This window comes from Solea senegalensis, linkage group LG12 (genome assembly GCF_019176455.1).
Source record: "Solea senegalensis isolate Sse05_10M linkage group LG12, IFAPA_SoseM_1, whole genome shotgun sequence".
NCBI lineage: Eukaryota > Metazoa > Chordata > Actinopteri > Pleuronectiformes > Soleidae > Solea > Solea senegalensis.
The window spans coordinates 21,523,402-21,540,765 of NC_058032.1; the positions used below are offsets into that span (position 1 = coordinate 21,523,402).

The 17,364-nt window shown below is 41.4% G+C and overlaps 1 protein-coding gene across 2 annotated transcripts in view; it reads left to right on the top strand.

The window, feature by feature from the left end:
* The window catches only part of fam189a1 (family with sequence similarity 189 member A1), an 87,096-nt gene extending 70,377 nt beyond the window's left edge, over window positions 1-16,719 (top strand). For both annotated transcript variants that reach the window (XM_044040417.1, XM_044040418.1), the window contains exons 5-12: window positions 7,417-7,524; window positions 9,278-9,438; window positions 11,358-11,493; window positions 12,573-12,651; window positions 12,743-13,525; window positions 14,257-14,328; window positions 14,558-14,877; window positions 15,897-16,719. In XM_044040417.1, coding sequence (XP_043896352.1) covers window positions 7,417-7,524; window positions 9,278-9,438; window positions 11,358-11,493; window positions 12,573-12,651; window positions 12,743-13,525; window positions 14,257-14,328; window positions 14,558-14,877; window positions 15,897-16,100 — 1,863 coding nt within the window. In that variant the 3' untranslated portion in view covers window positions 16,101-16,719. The remainder of the gene's footprint in view (window positions 1-7,416; window positions 7,525-9,277; window positions 9,439-11,357; window positions 11,494-12,572; window positions 12,652-12,742; window positions 13,526-14,256; window positions 14,329-14,557; window positions 14,878-15,896) is intronic.
* Window positions 16,720-17,364: the final 645 nt, after the last annotated feature.

The following is a 17,364-nucleotide window of genomic DNA, read 5'->3' on the forward strand; positions in this document are numbered from 1 at the left end:
GACCAATTGCAATATCAGTGACCTGCCCAGTGCTGCTCTGCCCTTATGCTGATGGGCAAACTTTGGCCCACAGCCCCCACTTTGGGCAGCCCTTTAGATTTTGGCTTTTTAAAACTATGCAACGCCACACTCAAGCCAAAAACTGCTGCTCTCCTGCTGTGCATTCGCCCTGTCCATCGTTTAACTTTCACATAAGAACACAGCATGAGCTTTTTTGGGTCAGATATTTTCACAGTAGCAGCCGGCAGGGTTAGGATACTTGCTCACTTGCTGTGAATTATCTGCAGCTTTCTCTGCTGTGTTTCCACTGTTGCATTTGCAATCAGACATTATCCGGAGATTTGACGAGAAAGCTGACAGGAGAAGTTCTGGACAGTGTGTGTAGTATTTCTGTTGTGACGTGCAGCCGCTCTAGATAATATACTTCCACTTTTCACACAGCAGTAAAAAAGGTCTTTTTAATTTTGGTTTGAATATTAATACAAATAAAGCACTCATTAATTTTATTACAGAGATAGCCGGATTAAAAATCTATAAAATCAACTAAAACAGAGAAGGGTCAAAATGTGTTGTTTTCTTATTCATTAATTTTATTGTGTTTTGTGGTTTTCTCCTCAAATTAATTTTGTAGTTCAACAGTGGTGTTGTCTTGTTTGTTTGTTTTTTTTTGCCATAATGCGCTCCAGACTATTTTCTTGGATCAGAAAAACACCATTAATTAAAATAAAAAGTAGACACAAAGACTTGATTTTATCAGTTCAAACATTTCTGTGTTTTCATCTCTCACTGTGTAAAATATTCCACTCGAGAACATCAAAATGTTGAGACACAACAGCAGTGTCAGTGGTCAGTCTCAGATTAATTGGGCGGAGAGTGGAGAGTGGCAACAGCATTCGTCTCCAGTCTTAGCGAGTACATGATCTCGGTGGATTATCTTGACTCGGCGTGTCTGCGTGAGTGATGTACAGTATGTGCTACTGCGGCTTTTATTGGATAACGACAATCATATCCATTCATTTTATGTCCCTGATTGATTATGGAACATTGATAACCAAATAAAAGACTTCTTAAGATGAGGGATGTGTGTGTGAGAAGAGGAAAGATCAAGCACATTTATCATTGTGGCCATAGCTCATTAAAGGGGAAACGAAAGTGGAATTGGTGCTATAAACCTTTATTAAGTGCCATGGTAGTCAGATGTGTTGAGATATGTCTCAGAGGAAGCTGTCAGGCACGAGTCCCCTGAGTCTGTGGTCATCAGGTGGCTCTTAGACTTCCACTGATGACCCTAATAAGCTCATGATGCAGCTGCTGTATAGTTCCTTTGCCATGAAATTGCTTATGGGGAGAGCTGAGCTATTTCAGCAGCCAGACTAAATTATTATATGTTTTTTTTTTTTCCCCAAATAGGCAATCGGTACACTGCTGCTTATATGTGTCATTCACACTTTACCAGCATATTTAATTTCCCCGTTCTTTTTTCTTTTCATTGCCCGAGGCTGTAAATAATCAGTGGGAGGGAATATTGAGATCATTTGTGATTTCCTGTGAGGGGGCGGACGTGTGGAACCTTCCTGTGTAAGTGATTGGCTCGGGGCAGGGTGTCATCTAGAGGTTAAATATCTGTTGAGCAGGCATGTTAACCGCTTTCTGTAGATTTCTATTACATTTCCCTGCCAGGATTTATTATGTCATTATATACATCGCTGTCACGAGGGAAATCACAGAAAGGCAGATGTACAGTATTACCATGACAAAGAGCAGCTCACGTGAAGCCATTATAAATATTTGTTGTTTTACAAGAAGCTTTTATTCTGAATTGGTGATTTTAAGCATCTGCTGTCACCAAAGTGTTTAGGAAAGAATTATTTACTGAAATAAACTGTTCGATTTTATTTATTCATTCATTTACTTGAGTTGGGGCAACATCAACATATAATATGGCATGTTAAAGCCACTGGCCAATGCGTTAATCTCCAGCACTTACCAGGGAAATGTCTAAAATCTCAATATTTAACATAGGAGTTTTAACTGATTCTAATGATTCAGTTTTACAAGTCACTAGAGACTCGTTTTTGTACTGGAAAACCAACCTTAACCATACTGTGCCGAGGCGAGTTGAGGTATGCTGGGACCGTAGTTGGAAAAGTGGCTTAAATGTGCAGCATAGGCTATACTCCAGTTAATAAATACGCACTATTAACAATATAAATGTTATGTAGCATAAAGGGTCCATAGGGTCCAATGTAAAGTGACTGCTGCTTTAGTGCTTATTGTCTTCCACACAGAATAAGCACATCACCTTGATTGTCTGTTGACCTCCAGCCACATTTAACATGAAGAGAAGCAGAAATGATTTCGCAGCAGTGATCCGTGAACACATTTCACTCAGCCAAGACTAAGCTGGAAGCTAGAAACAGCATCCCTGACACTGCGGTGGGGATTTCTGCAGGAGGAAGTCCTGGCTGCAAAGCAGTGGTCAGTACCATGACCTGCACTGACCATCATCATCAACAGTTACTCCATATTTACTGGGCTTTGGTTTGAGGGAGCAGCTCCTGGAGGCATGTGGGGCATTTGTCTCTGAGCGTGAACGTCATGGTTGAAGAGACGACCGTTGAGTGTTAGTGATGTGAAAAGCCACTTTATCTCGGTGTCTTAGATACAGATGTTACAGTGGAGGTGGAATCAAGTCGTTTGAATGATTTTGCTCCTACAAGGCAGCAGCTTTAATGTTTGATTCTATAAATATTACAGCACACAATGGAGCTTTAGGCTTTTCACTTAAGTTTATTAAATGGAATCATATCAGGGACAGTCTACGGTATACATTAATCTCAGACAGAGAAAAGATGCTTTGTATCAGATTTAGTTATTAGCTAAATTGCATTTTTCATCCCCCGGCAGTTGTTTCCCAACAGACTGATACACAGAGGCCTGTTCTATAGACACTTATTATAAATGATTAAAAAGTCAAATCGGAGGTCATGATGTTGATGGATTGTTTTTTTTAACCAGGTTTCAAGTTTCTAGTTCTTTATTAATTAAAACAATGGCTTGTTTTGAGTTGCCAAGTAGAATACAATATGCAAAAAACAAGAAATTAATTACTGATTCTATCAAATCATTTATATCAAGATCTAGGCTTAAATGGAATAGAATAGAATAGAATGCCCTTTATTGTCATTATACAATGTACAACGTTCAGTGCAGAAATGTCACAGTTTTGAAATAAACAGTTAAAAAAAAAGTGCAAATATGCTCTATATACACACAGGATCAATATTTAATTATAAATAATGTAAAAAAAAAAAAGAATTGCAAAAAAAGTGTAAAGACGACTGACTGATACTGAGATTAATTGTAAAAGGTTCTTTTTTGTAATTCTTTTGAGTGGGGATGAGCAGGTGAGGAAGAGGACAAAGGCAAATGGCAGGTGCAGGGGGAAGTAGACAGAGGAAGCGGGGGATTTAGGACAAGTGAGTGGCGGTGAGGTCGTAAAAGCGGAGATGGAGGCGATGCAGGGGATTGAAGCCGGCGGCCACTGGAGAGCTGAGCAGGCAAACAAGAGGCAGAGGATGATCCAAACACTCTGAAGCGATGGCGTGGTGAAGAGCGGAGGTATAGACGCACTGCTGGGCTGATGAGTTGATGGATGGCAGGTGTGTAGACAGATTGGCAATCAGGCATCGCTGAGGGGAGTCAAGAGCGTCGCACCCACTACCACAGACACAAAGAGACACGAGGGGAAAAAACACCAGAAAGACAAAATAATAACTCAATTCTTTGTTGAATACTAATGGACATTTCCTGTCATGATTATACTGACCAAAACTGTAAAAATATGATTTCTAGCTTCTTCTTCTTTTTATTATACATTCTTATTTTTAATCTCATACATTTGATTAATAACTTTAAAAAAAAAATCATATTTGTGCTTATTATCTGTGGAAATACCCTATACAGAGTAAATAGATGAACCCGTATTCATTAAATGTTTAACTTTACAAGGTAATTTGCTAATTTCACATTACTGGCGTTATACCAAAAAGTGTTGTAATGTTTCCAAAAACGTGTTAAAATAATTACAAATCATGAGGTCGTGTAATGACTGAAGAGAGTTTGGCTTCTCCTTGTGGCGCTATAAATAAAACCATATGGACTTTATGTTAGACTGCATTTTTAAGTCACTGGTGAAGCACATGGAGAGTTTGGAGAACAGCCAAACTCTAAACCCGGGGTTAAAGCAGCCTATGCTAGATTATATCCCGGGTTTATTTAACCCCAGAGTATAAATTAGCCCAGTCCAGACTATACCCCTCTTGTGTAAAGAGGTTTTGATTGTAATTTACATAAGAATTACTTCATTCTTCAACATTTTATTGGGGTTTCAGCTGACTTAAATAAGACCACAAGCCTGTCCGCAAGTCAGAAAAGAAGAAGAAACTTTATTTAATAATACAAGGCGACAATCCACCACATCAGTATCACCCTAAGAAAATGTGAAATGTCAGGTGTGTTAGTAATTAGAAACCAAGGTGTTCTTGCTGCAAGGCAACAGTGTGAACCCCTTCACCGCTGTGTGGCCTCACTGGTGAAGTTAAAATGCAATCCATTCAACTTATTCTGAGTGCTTTGTATTATGAAGTGCCATAATATTGTACCCATCTCCTCAGTTCGCATGTACTTTATTGTTAGAGCTGTATGAATGAGATTTACAGTGTGAAGTGCTCAGAGTGGTTGTTAAGCCTTGAAAAAACAATCTATAAACGTAATCCGTCCAAATGAACGACTGGTTGTGTGCATTCCCATGATTTGTAGAACATCCACAAATCCTCCTCCCGAAACTTCATCCAACACAAAGGCATGTTCCAAACATGTGAGCCTCCAAGACAAACATGGATTAGTTGTGTTTTGTAGTCAACACTGCACGACGAGCTCAAGCTTCAAGCTCCCCGGTTCCAACTGACTTCATACGTACGATCTCGTAACCGGGAAATCAAACTGCAGCACATTCCCCCTTGTTCCTGCTCTCTGTCCTGACTATTGACAGCCTCATAATGCATAGACACGGGTTTCCTTCAGATTACAAGGCCGAAGTGACTCGTATCTGATTTTCTTTTTTCTGCTGATGGGAGAAATCCGATCAAGTCCAATTATCGAATCAGATTTGTGTCACAGATTTTATTCCGTGGTCCAAGATAGACAGTGTATCCGATATGTGGCCATGTGACATAACTGAGAACTGTTATATCAGAATCCATGTGGCTTTTTGCCAGTAGGAATGCACTGAGCATCATTGACTTGTTCCATGTCAGCGTGTTAAAATCAAACAATGTGCAGAGTTGACCCTTCAGGCTAAATCTCACCTACACATTTGCTGCCATGGCTCCTGTTTATGGAATTATAGGCAGGATCAATGCAGCCTTTTATGCACTGCAATGCAGATTGGTTTCACGCGTATGACTTTCTGTTGTCACAGGGTATTTGTGTGCATGTGTGTCGTTTGAGAGGTCACATTCAGATGCGTTACACTTCAATCCGAACATAGCCATCCCAGAGTCTCCCTGGTTACTTCCTTAATGTCCAATAATCCTATAGTTTGCTATGTTTTTACAAATTAAAGGTACCTTTTTATTCCTATAGCACATCATAAGACTGCAGCCATAAGTCTTTCCTCTGATATACGGTGCTCAGCTTGTATTTCAGCAGCATGCACATTTATTTTTTGCTGACAGATTCAATACTGGTTTGTCCCCTTGCTGTTCTCTGCATTGCCCGAGTGTGAATGTGGATGTGCTGGTGCTTAACCTTGGATGTTTATGAGGTTTTGTGAGGTTTTTTCCCCCCATTATTTCATTTAATTAATTTGCTACTCTATAATTCTTTCTTTTTTAATCATTTCCTGAAGTGTATTTCAAATGTGTGAACAATGGAGATTAGACTATTTCGAGTGTGTAATGTGTAAGTATGTACCTTTTAGTAGATGTGTTCTTTCACTGTGGTGCGACCCTGTTTTAAACTTGGTGTTATAACAACAGAGCTGTTAAAGTTACAGTTTCTTTTTGTTGTTTTTGTCCCCGTTCACTTTCACTTATCTCCATTCTAAAATCCCTCATATTTAAAGGCCCAGTGTCAACACTCACAACTTCCATTTCCTCCAATTTCTTCATTGGATAATGCATTGGGTTTATGTGGGTGGAGCCATTCTTCAAGTGAATTGCATGCTGGCTGTAGAAACACGGCGGTCTCCAAAAAGCAAAGCCCTACCCTGCAAAGCTTTAGACCTGGTGTTCCCATCCATCCGGATGAATCAAATCACAAGGTCTGAACACAAACAAACTGTCACAGATCCTCAAATCTGAACACGTGGATACATTCCTGAGCATGCATGGATGCAATCTGTGCACAGGACAGATTAGAGAGCACTTCCACATCTGAAGATTATTTACACTGATTGCCACTTAATTTTTAGTTCATATCTTAATACATTTACATTTACATTTAAGCATTTAGCAGATGCTTTTATCCAAAAACAGGCTATAAACTACATTGAGGTACTCTTGTAAAGAACTCCACTAGATAGGACTGATGCAGAAGGAGGGAGTGCAGGGGAGAGGGTAGGGTGTAGGTTAAGTGCAAGGACAGAAGATGCTCTTGGAAGAGCTGGGTTTTTAAGAGCTTCTTGAAGATAGACAGCGACGCCCCCTTTTCCGGTAGTGCTTGGTGGGTCGATCACCAGCGTGACACATGAAAAGAGTCTGGATTGTCTTGTGCGGGGTGTTGGCAGCGCCAGACGACAGTCCTTTGATGAACGGAGTAGTCGAGGGGTAACATCACGTTTAATTCATGTTTCAGTAGTGTGAGTAGAGCTTTGATTCGGTCGGCTGTGTCTCTCTTTCACCACACAAACGTGTTGACAGACATGACATACAGACACATCTGTACAGTCAGACTCATTAAAAACAGACCTGACGTCAGTGTGTATCTGATAGAAGGAGATGGGGAAGCCAGATCCGATCATATGTCGTCAAAGTCGTACAGAATTGAACAATATACAATATTGTGTAGTAACAAAACATGTTGTTTTGGCGCGGTGTTCTGCCATAGGCCAAATTTACTCACTGACTTTAGATTGTTCACATGTGCTATGTTCACAGAGGATGGACATTAATACCAGGTCTGATGGGGCCTAAGGCTACAGAAACCAGACTAAAGCAATTATACAATCACACAAACATTGTAATGAGCAGTGTACTCAAATAAAACCTCCTAAATGTTACACTTTGAACCTCTAATAGATTCATTATTTCTTCTGCTCTCATCAGTTCCCTCTCTCAGGCCCTACCTCTAGTTTCCGACACTGTTCCTTGTTGTCTTTTGTTAACGCCTCCTCTCTCCTCCGCTCTTCCTCAGGAGCTGCTGTTCAGCGTATGCGCCCTCAACGTCATCTCCACCATTGTGTGTGCTCTAGCCACCGCCATGTGCTGTATGCAGATGGTCTCAACTGATGTGCTGCAGATGGTGAGTGTGATGGAGGAGACAACAATGCCAGCGACAGCGGACGCTGTGTTCTTTGCAGTGACCACCCTGAAGACGGTGGAAGGACGATGATGATTAAAATTAGTGCTTGGAGCTGAGCGTGAGGCTTGAAGTGACTGAAGATCAGTCAAGAGCTCAGCTTTAAACAGACAAGAAGAATAAATTACGTTGAACTTTGAGTGCAGGGCATGATTGTCAGATTAATCTCCATACTTGTCACACATGAAGTGAGATTTATTCATGTGCATTAACGGATGATTAATCTCTATGTTTAATGAAATCTGTAATCTTTGAGGCAACGGAGACCTCAGATCTCATCACTCTCATGAAATCATACAACAGCCAATTCCAAAATAAAGTTACAGTGTGAAATATAACCTTCAATTAACATCAAAACTCAAAAGATGTTCAGTTTATGGACTATAAAAATACTCTCCCCATAAAAATGCTCAGCTCCTGATATTATTTTAAAATGCTCATTCTGGGGTAACGAAAAACAAGGATTTGTACAGTCAGATGATTGTAAACGTAAAATAATAATAATTTTAAAAAAGAATAAAATTACAATAATTTTAGCTAAATTTTACACACTGGACCTTTAAGAATGTCACTGCCTATTTTAGATTTTGAAAGGTATTTTCATACTAAGCTTATTATTTATTTAATTACAGCCAAAAAGTAACACTGGAAGTGTTAGTTTTCCCTTTGCATAACTACGTTACAAATACACTCAGTTGACAATTTGCAAAGCAACTTTTAAAAACAGATCATACATATTTTACACTTACTTGACGCTTGATTACAAATTTGACCATTAAAAGCTATTTTATTTATTTATTTATTCACAGCCCACCAGGGGGCCACAGCACACCCTTTGAGAATACCTGACTGAGTACATAGCAACTATTCCGAAACATTTTCTTGGTTATGTTGATTTTTCTCTTCTTAATCCGTGAGATAACATCTTTCTCAAACTCTGAGGAAAGGTCATAGGTCAAACTGTTGTATACAGACTCTACTCCTGTGAGAGAAAACACATAAAATGAGAAGAGAGCACAGATTGATTCACCAGAAAAATAGATACATATGTGTCCAACATAGATCATCTGAGGAGTAATACACATTATTGCCACTGAATTAATTCTGGTGCTGAATTGTTGACTTTACTAATTCTCGTAGTATATGTTGACACTAACTACACAAAATTGGAAAAGCACCCGCACAGCTGCGTAATCTGAGGCGTTTGAACAACTATTGATTTCCATGTAAGTACAAAAGCAGAAGCATCACGTCTTACTGTATCTCCAACAGTCTGCCGGAGTGGCCTTGTTTCCCATTTACCACAGGAGGTGTTAACCTTTAATTTCACTCACTAAATTTAGCCAAGTCAATATCAGTGGTGGCAGCCTGGAGATTAGAAAAGGCAGGCTGACTCTGACTGGAAAGTTGTCCCACTTAGAAAAAGTGCAAGTGAGGAGAATGAAAGTGCAGGACTGAGAGAATGTGCTGCCGAGTTGCCCTGGAGCCAAACGTGCGACTCATGCTTGCTGCAGTGGTGCTTTTTTTTAAGTGACCAATGGCACAGACGTGAGATCTTAATCAGTGCATGATGTGATGTCAACCGGAAGGTTCTGTAACAGGATCGTGCTCTCTGCCCGGGTAAAATGATGAATTGAAATAATAAATAAGCAATCATGAGCTCTGATGATGCTTCTTTTTTTATGCTGTCCTTCAGTTCATGCCGCACAGAGTGCGAGCCCTAAATGCGGACTGCATGACTCCGCACGGAACCATCCTGCACCAGACACTGGACTTTGATGAGTTTATTCCTCCCATACCTCCTCCACCGTACTACCCTCCAGAGTACACCTGCACCCCCTCGATGGACGGGCAGAGGTGAGATGTGAACCGTTACTCATCACCGTCTGTTTTTTTCCTCAGTGCTCCCCCGAACACGGTCACGTGGGCTGTTCCTGCGAATAAACACAACAAAAGAACGATAAATGCACAATTAGAATTTAACAAACTTCCTCCCAGACAGTGTAATTATACATGGGAGACTACTTATAAATCAGAAACCCCCTCTTTTAAACGGCTTAAATGCCGTCTTGCCTAAAACACTTTTGCACTGCCACTAACTCACACTCCAATAGCCAGATTTTTTATATTAGTTGCTGCCTATAACTGCGTACTACAATAAAATTGGCTTTATCGTCCAAGATGGAAAGCTTTAGTTTGGGAGGAACTGAAGAATAAAGTCCTTGTCTTATTTTAACTTATCTGTTGGGTTAAGGATTTTTGGGTTTGGCAGCAGCCTGTTGGAAAAGATCCTGGTCCACATCTTGAATTTGTGGTGTTTTCTTTGTTTTTGCTTCTTTTGTATCTTCTTTTTATGATATATATATATATATCACGTGTTCTCTGTATAGTCACAAAGTCACATTTTTAGGCCATTGTAAACCACCGTAGAATTTTAATGTGATGCCAAAAGCAGCATTCGCAACAGCGGCATGTGTCTGTTTACTATGTGATGTGACAGCCACATGAGGTGTTGTCATTTGTTGCCAACTCAGACCATTTCCCTCTGTTAAGCAGCTGCGGCATCAGGGATTCTCAGCAGTTGTGAGAAACTGGTCGACCCCCCCACTCTCCCCCTCTCCCCCTTCCCTCCTCCCCTCGTCATTTCCTCAGTCTTGCCAGAAAGAGTGCTGCTGCTGCTGCTGCAGCCATTTGGCAAGAAGCCACATCTGTTTGTCAATTATGCCATAAATATAACCAAGGCAGGGGGAAGCATTGATGGTGTCCCTGCCCGGGGGCCGGCCATGTGTCATGACATCATCATGCTGCGGATGATTGGTGGAAAAAACGCTCGGGTTGTATTTCATGCTCCGCTACTTTAGTGGAGAATGGGCTTGTAATTAAAAGATGCTGCCGTGAATGAGCCAATCGCGGCTGTGGATGCTTAACTGGCATCATATGAAACAGAGGTGGTGCACACTGGACATAGAAGCATAAAACACCAGTATCATTTGGACGAGAGGATGTGTTATATCCTTTATTTCTTAAAAGGGGGTTTTAAAGAGCGTGTATTGATTATCAGATTTCAGATTTTGCCATTTCCTCCCACTGCTAACATGTCTGCCAGCAAGAACAGAAGGAAAAACAGATTTAAGCCACTTGCTTACCCAATAAAACCTATGCATGCCTACATCTGTGAGATCTTAAATATGCATTTGCTGCTTTTTATCACCATTAAACAGCCTGGCAACTAAAGTTTGGAAACTGCTCTCTCCCCTACGCCAAAGTCCATTGAGAAAATAAGCAAATTTACGTCACAACACAGAAGAGCCGTAAATCCACTGTGGCCTCCATGAGTACGTTTGAATGTGTTATTTTTGTGACTGTTGTTTTTTAATCTTTTGTACAGATTAACTTAAGTGACACAAACTTACTACACGAGGCAGCAGTAGCTCAGTCGGCTCTGCTCCCCGGGAGCTAAAAATGCCATTTTTTTCCATGGGCTTTGGTGTGGGAGAGCGAGCGGTTTACAAACATCCGTTTCCTGCCAGAACAGACTGTCTTAACTATTTAAAATCTGTTTTTGTTCTTTCCCAGCTTGGTTTAGAAAAAAGGTGGCCTGGTTTCTGCGCATGCTTGGTGAAGGCAGGGTTGATAATGTCTCAGAATTTCATATAACCATACGTAGTACAGAGCATATTTGACTCAGATATGATTTATATACGCCGTTTCTTAAGGAGATAGGGATGTATTTATTTTATATAATTTTTTAAACTTGTACTGTATCTCTCCGGCAGAGGCCTGCACCTGGATTTCCCCCATTCTCCTTTCAGTGCCATCTACGGTGTACCCATCAACAGCCCAGGGACCCTGTACCCAACTGACCTGCCCCCTCCATATGAGTCTGTGGTGGGACAGACTCCCGCCAGTCAGGTGAGGAAAAAAAAACAATGTTGTGTAATAGTGGTTAGCGCTGTTGCCTCATAGCAAGAAGGTGCTAGGTTCGATTCCCGGTCTGGGACCTTTATGTGCAGAGTTGCATGTTCTCCCCGTGTCTGTGTGGGTTTCCTGCAGGCTTTCTGGTTTCCTTGCACCCATCAAAACATGTGTGAATATTATAATGTTAGACTGCGACACAATAGCTCTGATCAACCCTCGCAATTTCAGTTGTATAATGACAATAAAGATCCTTTCCTTCTTAAATCTGAGACCGTTTCTCCATTCTCTTTAATGGAGAATGTGTTGTCATTCTTCCAGACTGTGTTTTTGCTGCTTCTCAATCTCTAATTTTAGTCTAATTTCTAAAATTATAATCCCTTGTTTCAATCATAGGTTTTGATGACATCCATTTTGAACACTGTCCTTCAAAAATAAAACACTTCTCTCCTGTAATAGATGCACAGTTGCTGTAAAGAACTAACAGAAACAGGCAGTGATCAATCGATTGCTTGAGGGATGATCTGCCAAACTACGATATATACTGTAAATCCATGCGATGTTCTGCACAGTGAAATGCACCATAATGAAGCTAATTAAACCTTCTTACTCAAACCCTGCAGACAGAGCAGGTTTCTGCCTCCGTACACATTTCTGTTAGTGTAAGTAGTGTTAGAGAGCCCTCTACAGATTGAAAAGTGGTAGTGAAGGTTCAGGCGATACAAAAATGACCTCTCTGACCTCCTGTACTCCTCAAACACACCTTTTTTAAAACATGCTTTTAATCTATGATTCAGTTGTTTTTATGTTATTATCGGTAATTTTCACTGTTCTATTTTATACTGTACTCTGCTGTGTTGTTTTGTCTGTGTTTTGTCAAAGAGTTATGTACACTCAGCAACCACTTTATTAGGTACACAGGACAGCTTTTAAAAAGTAAAAGTTGTACCTAATAAAATGGTCGACTAGTGTAATAAATGATATTATTATTGATTTAATTATTATTTTTATGAATATCCATTGTGGGTTGAAACACATTATTTTCTTCATTGGCACTAATAAGTTTGTCTGCACAGGTGACAACCAGCATTGAGCAACAAGCGACTGAGTCCAGTTTGTGTGACAGGAACACGACTGCAGGTCTCAGCACTCAGGGTAAAAACAGAGGGAACATTGCAGGGAGCTGTCCAGTGTTCTGCAAGTTATGGTGCTGATGATGCTTTATTCCTACTTTTGTTTTGTGCAGCCTCGGTGGACAGCGCGTCGCTGATGGTATCAGAGGTAGCGGATCAGGACCAGACTTGCTCCTCAGAGGACTTGTGCTCTCTGGAGGTGCAGGGCTCAGACTCCTCTCCTTATGGCACACTCCACACCGGCCCCACTGACGGAAGCTGCACCAGCCTGGAACTCTGCACGCGTGGCTCGTCGCGTTGCCACCGTGGCCTGACCAACATAGACGTCCGGCCCAGTGACACTGGATACAGCGAGTCGTCGCAGACGCAAGATTCTCTGGAACGCTCTCCTGACTGGTCCTCGGAGAACTATAGTAATCTGGACCAGGAGGATTCCGCCGACAACACTCATCCATGCAACGAACTCAGTGCTGCAATGCACATAAGTGACGAGCTCGCATCAGCCAAACAGTTACCAGAGGAGCCACCTAAACCTCAGACACACTCCCTCATTAAAGCACGAATGATGAGCCGGAAGCTCATGCTTCCTGTCACCATCCCCCCACCGCCTCAGCCTTGCTCCCCGACCTCTGTGGCCTCCTCTGGTGGAACCTCCAACATCAGCCCCCTGGCTCCTTCTCCTTCTCCTTCCCCTCCGAGCAGACCACGTGGCCCCAGGCTGTGTTTCAGTGTGTGGTCACCTTCTTCAACATCACAACCGGTCTCTACCTCAGCCCAAAGTGGCCACTCGCCCGCAGAGAGGCCTCGGGTGTTCCGAGCAGCCAGGAGGTACCGCAAGTTGGCACGCATTGTCCGCTCCACCAGTGACCCGATCTCCTGCTCCTCTACAAGAGGAGGTAAGTGTGACGTGAATGTCAGACAGATTCATACTTAAAAACGCTTATCTAAATATTACTAGGCTGATCGGTCATTTAGAGAGTAAACAATAAACAACTAAACTTTTATTCTTAAAGGGTCAGTGTGTGAAAATGTGTAACATCCTCCACTCACCCATACCTCTCTATCTCCGAGAACCAGTCTCCGCATACCATAAACACCGTGTCACAACTCTCTGCACTTTTCCCTCTTAGTCTTTGCTGGTTTGTGCATTTGTGTGGGCGGAGCTGTTCTTCTTCATTTGCATAGCAAGCTTCAAATTCAAAACACAGACCGCATGCTCTGGTGGGTTTGTATTTAAGGGCAGCTGCTGTAGAATCATGGTGCCACGACCTTAAATCAAGACCCTGACCTAAAGTCCTTCTTCTATATGGCCACGAATAGATATATTCATTATCTGCCAATAAACCCTTCTAAATGTTACACACTGGACCTTTAAATGAATAATAATACCAAACTTCGAATTTTCTGACTTTTTTGTGACTGTTAATTGATATTATTCTGGACTCTTTTATTCTAGATTTATCTTTTTTCTAACCAGACAATATGCTTATAAAGCAACTGTAGCATCTGTAGATAATGGTTATGATTTATCATTAGTGGCAGCCTTCATTGCCAACAAGTGAGCCTGGTTCTCAACTGTCGGCTGCTTTGTTGGTCCACACTCACAGGTTTTTGTCTCCCTCTACAGGAGAAAATAGTGGCTGCGCCTCAGCCAATAACCCTGCTGCTGGAGCTGCAGCTCATACATCACCAGAGCAAGGTATGTGGGCACAAATTCACATTCTCAGTTCATCTGAAAAACAAAAATCATAAAGAGGTCATTTAATCAAATGTCAGAACTAAACATTTTTGAAGTTTTAATTGAAGGTTGAGACAAAATAATGAAAGATGAAGTCATGTAAAAACCCACATTTGATCTCTGAATTATATATCGTATATATGTCATTATACATACCGTATTTGACAATTCTTCTTTGTTTCATCTTCAGACCCAAGAGACATTTCGGCAGCAGAGGTTGTCGGAGCTAAACCCACGAGTGTCAGGCGCCAGCAGAAAGAGGACAGGAAGATCGACATTCTCCTGAAACCCCGATCCCTGCACACAAACGTGTCAAACGAGCGCCCCCACTCCCTGGCTGACCTCAAGATGTACAAAGACACCAAGATATTAGTGGCCAAGTTCCTGGAGCATTCCAACTGCAGTCTACCTCCGGAGGTCCAGCAGGTCGTCAACAACATCAAGTGTGTCATCAAGTCGGATGAGAAACACATGGAGGAGGCCATCTTCAGTGCCAATGTTATAGATCAGGTAAGATGTAGAAAATAATGTAGAACAGTTTCCGTTTTCATGGGTACAGAGGGTGGAGCGGGGTCTAGCATTGGTGCCTCACAGCAAGAAGGTGACCAGTACAAATCCCAGTTCAACAAAAGGCCTTTTTTTTGTGTAAACATGAGTTTTCTCTGGGTTATCCAGTTTTCTCCCACAGTCCCAAAACATCCAGAGGTTAATTGGACACAGTCGGTGTGAGTGTGAGCGAGAATGTTTGTTTGTCTCTGCGTTTGCCCTGCGAAGGACCGGTGACCTGTCCAGGGTGAACCGCACCTTTCACCCCGGGTGACAGCAAGAACTCCAGCCCCCCTTTGACCCTCATGTGGAGGATAAAACAGTAGAAAATTAGTATTCATCCATCTATCCAACATCATATAATTTATAGTGGCAGTCCGACATAGATTTATGTTATTATAAGAGAGCTATTAAGCTATGGACTGAAATATGTGCCACCAGAAACTGAATTTGAATAATTTATATATGAATTTAAATAGCTAAACTTGAATAATTGCATTGAAAAAACTGAATTTGAATCACATCATTTGAATTTGTATCATTTAATTTGAATCATTGCAGTGGAAAAACTCTATATATTTCCACATTCAGTTCTCAAAATTCAATTCCAATTTACTGTGACAGACATCAGGGCAGTAATAAAGGTAGAGCACAGCTACGATCGAGCGCAGATACACAGGTCTCCTCTTCGGCCAAGCAGCACCTACGTTTTTGAGCACGTAACATATTGGTCCTGTGTATCTGCGCTCGATTGCTCTTCCTTTACTATAGTACCAGGAACAATACCGTTACATTAGTGAGAGCAGAGTCAAACCTTATAGTGTGACAAAGCTCAGGGACAAACACTCGTATTGTTATTCGTCTGTCATATACAGTAAATTCATTTGTCATACATTTGTCAGGAGTTCTTCAGCTTATATAACATTAAAAAGACGTATCTGGTAACATGTGTCTCTCTTTGCCTCTTGGTTTGTGCGGTGCAGGTGATGACCCAGCGCACCATAGGCAGTCCCAGAAAGCGAGACTGCGATGATCTTCATCTCCAGAGCTGCGGTGCTTTGAGTTCCTCGTCGTCCCCCTCCATGAGCCGCCCCAAACACATCCCACAGACAACCAGCGCCTCCACCAAACCGGTGGACTCCCCTCCCTCTGAACAAAGCCTTGAGTACAGAGAAACCATTCTCTGACCATTTCTCCCAGCAAGGACTTGGGTTAAACCTCTGAGGGCATTTTAAGGTGCTTGTCGTGCTTTGCAGCCGATGCCTGTCGAGCATTTCATACCTCCTCAGACATTGTGAGATCATATTTGTACAGTGTGACTGCAGTATAGACAAAGCGAAATGCTCTCATGCTGTGTCTTCTCTCGCCCTGTGAGACTGTGCCAAGTCATCAGCAGAAATGGTAGCAAACACCTGACTGACTGAGCCTGCCAGTGTCTGTAAAGGCTTCTCTCTCATCAGAAAATCAAAAGAATGTTTCTCCCTCAGGAGATTTTTCACCTCCCTAACAAAGAAACAAATACACAGCTGGTAAGTTAAAATCCGTGACTGACTGACAATGGCGACAATGTCATCAGGACTGCTAGTGCTCTCACAAGAAACCGAGAGAATTTTGTTTGTATTCATCTGTAAACTGAACTGACCGGGCATTACCAGCCATTGTTTGCAGACTTTGTGCAAGTGTCGCTGATAGGGTGGTGAATATTTTGTGGTGTTGCTGGTTCAAAAACATCACCGATGTGGATTATTTAACTGACCTCATTGTGTTGCAATTCTTATCAGTGTTACAATAAAGTATGAGTTTGTATCTGGTGGTTTTTGTTCTCATTTCAGTTCATGTCTATGGATTGTATGTCACTTTGACCCTGTTTATGTAGTTTGGTCATTCTTTTCAGTCACAGACATAAATTGTTGAAAAGAATCCACATAGACTGGTCTAAGTAATGCTTACATCACTTTTCAGCACGTGCCAAGGCCACTCAGATTCCCCAGATAAGCAACATTCCCATCGCCAGTCAGTGTCACTGTCAAGGTCAAATTTGAAAGCAACAGAGTAACTTTAGACCTAATCAGTTTTTTTATTGTTAAACTTGTATCATGAAGTGGCTTTTGATCAAAACACTGTAACATATAACTATATTAGATACATTAACATGTCAAATCAATGCTTCATTTAATATTTTGCAGAATTATTATGGAATATGCTATCTTGCAAGTTTAACAATTGTTTATGAGATCACAGACAGGCACATTGAGAAATGCAGCCAAATCCGTCGCCGAAAGCTTGTTGGCAGCAGTAAATATAATGAAATAAATCCAGATCCTCCTTTCTTGATGACTGTGAAATATTCTTCTAGTTGCCCATGTGCTTCAAGTTCTTTGGCATCATTCAATTTACGTGTGAAATATTTTCATGTTTCATGTTTTACTGCTTCTTCCATTATTTCCTTCG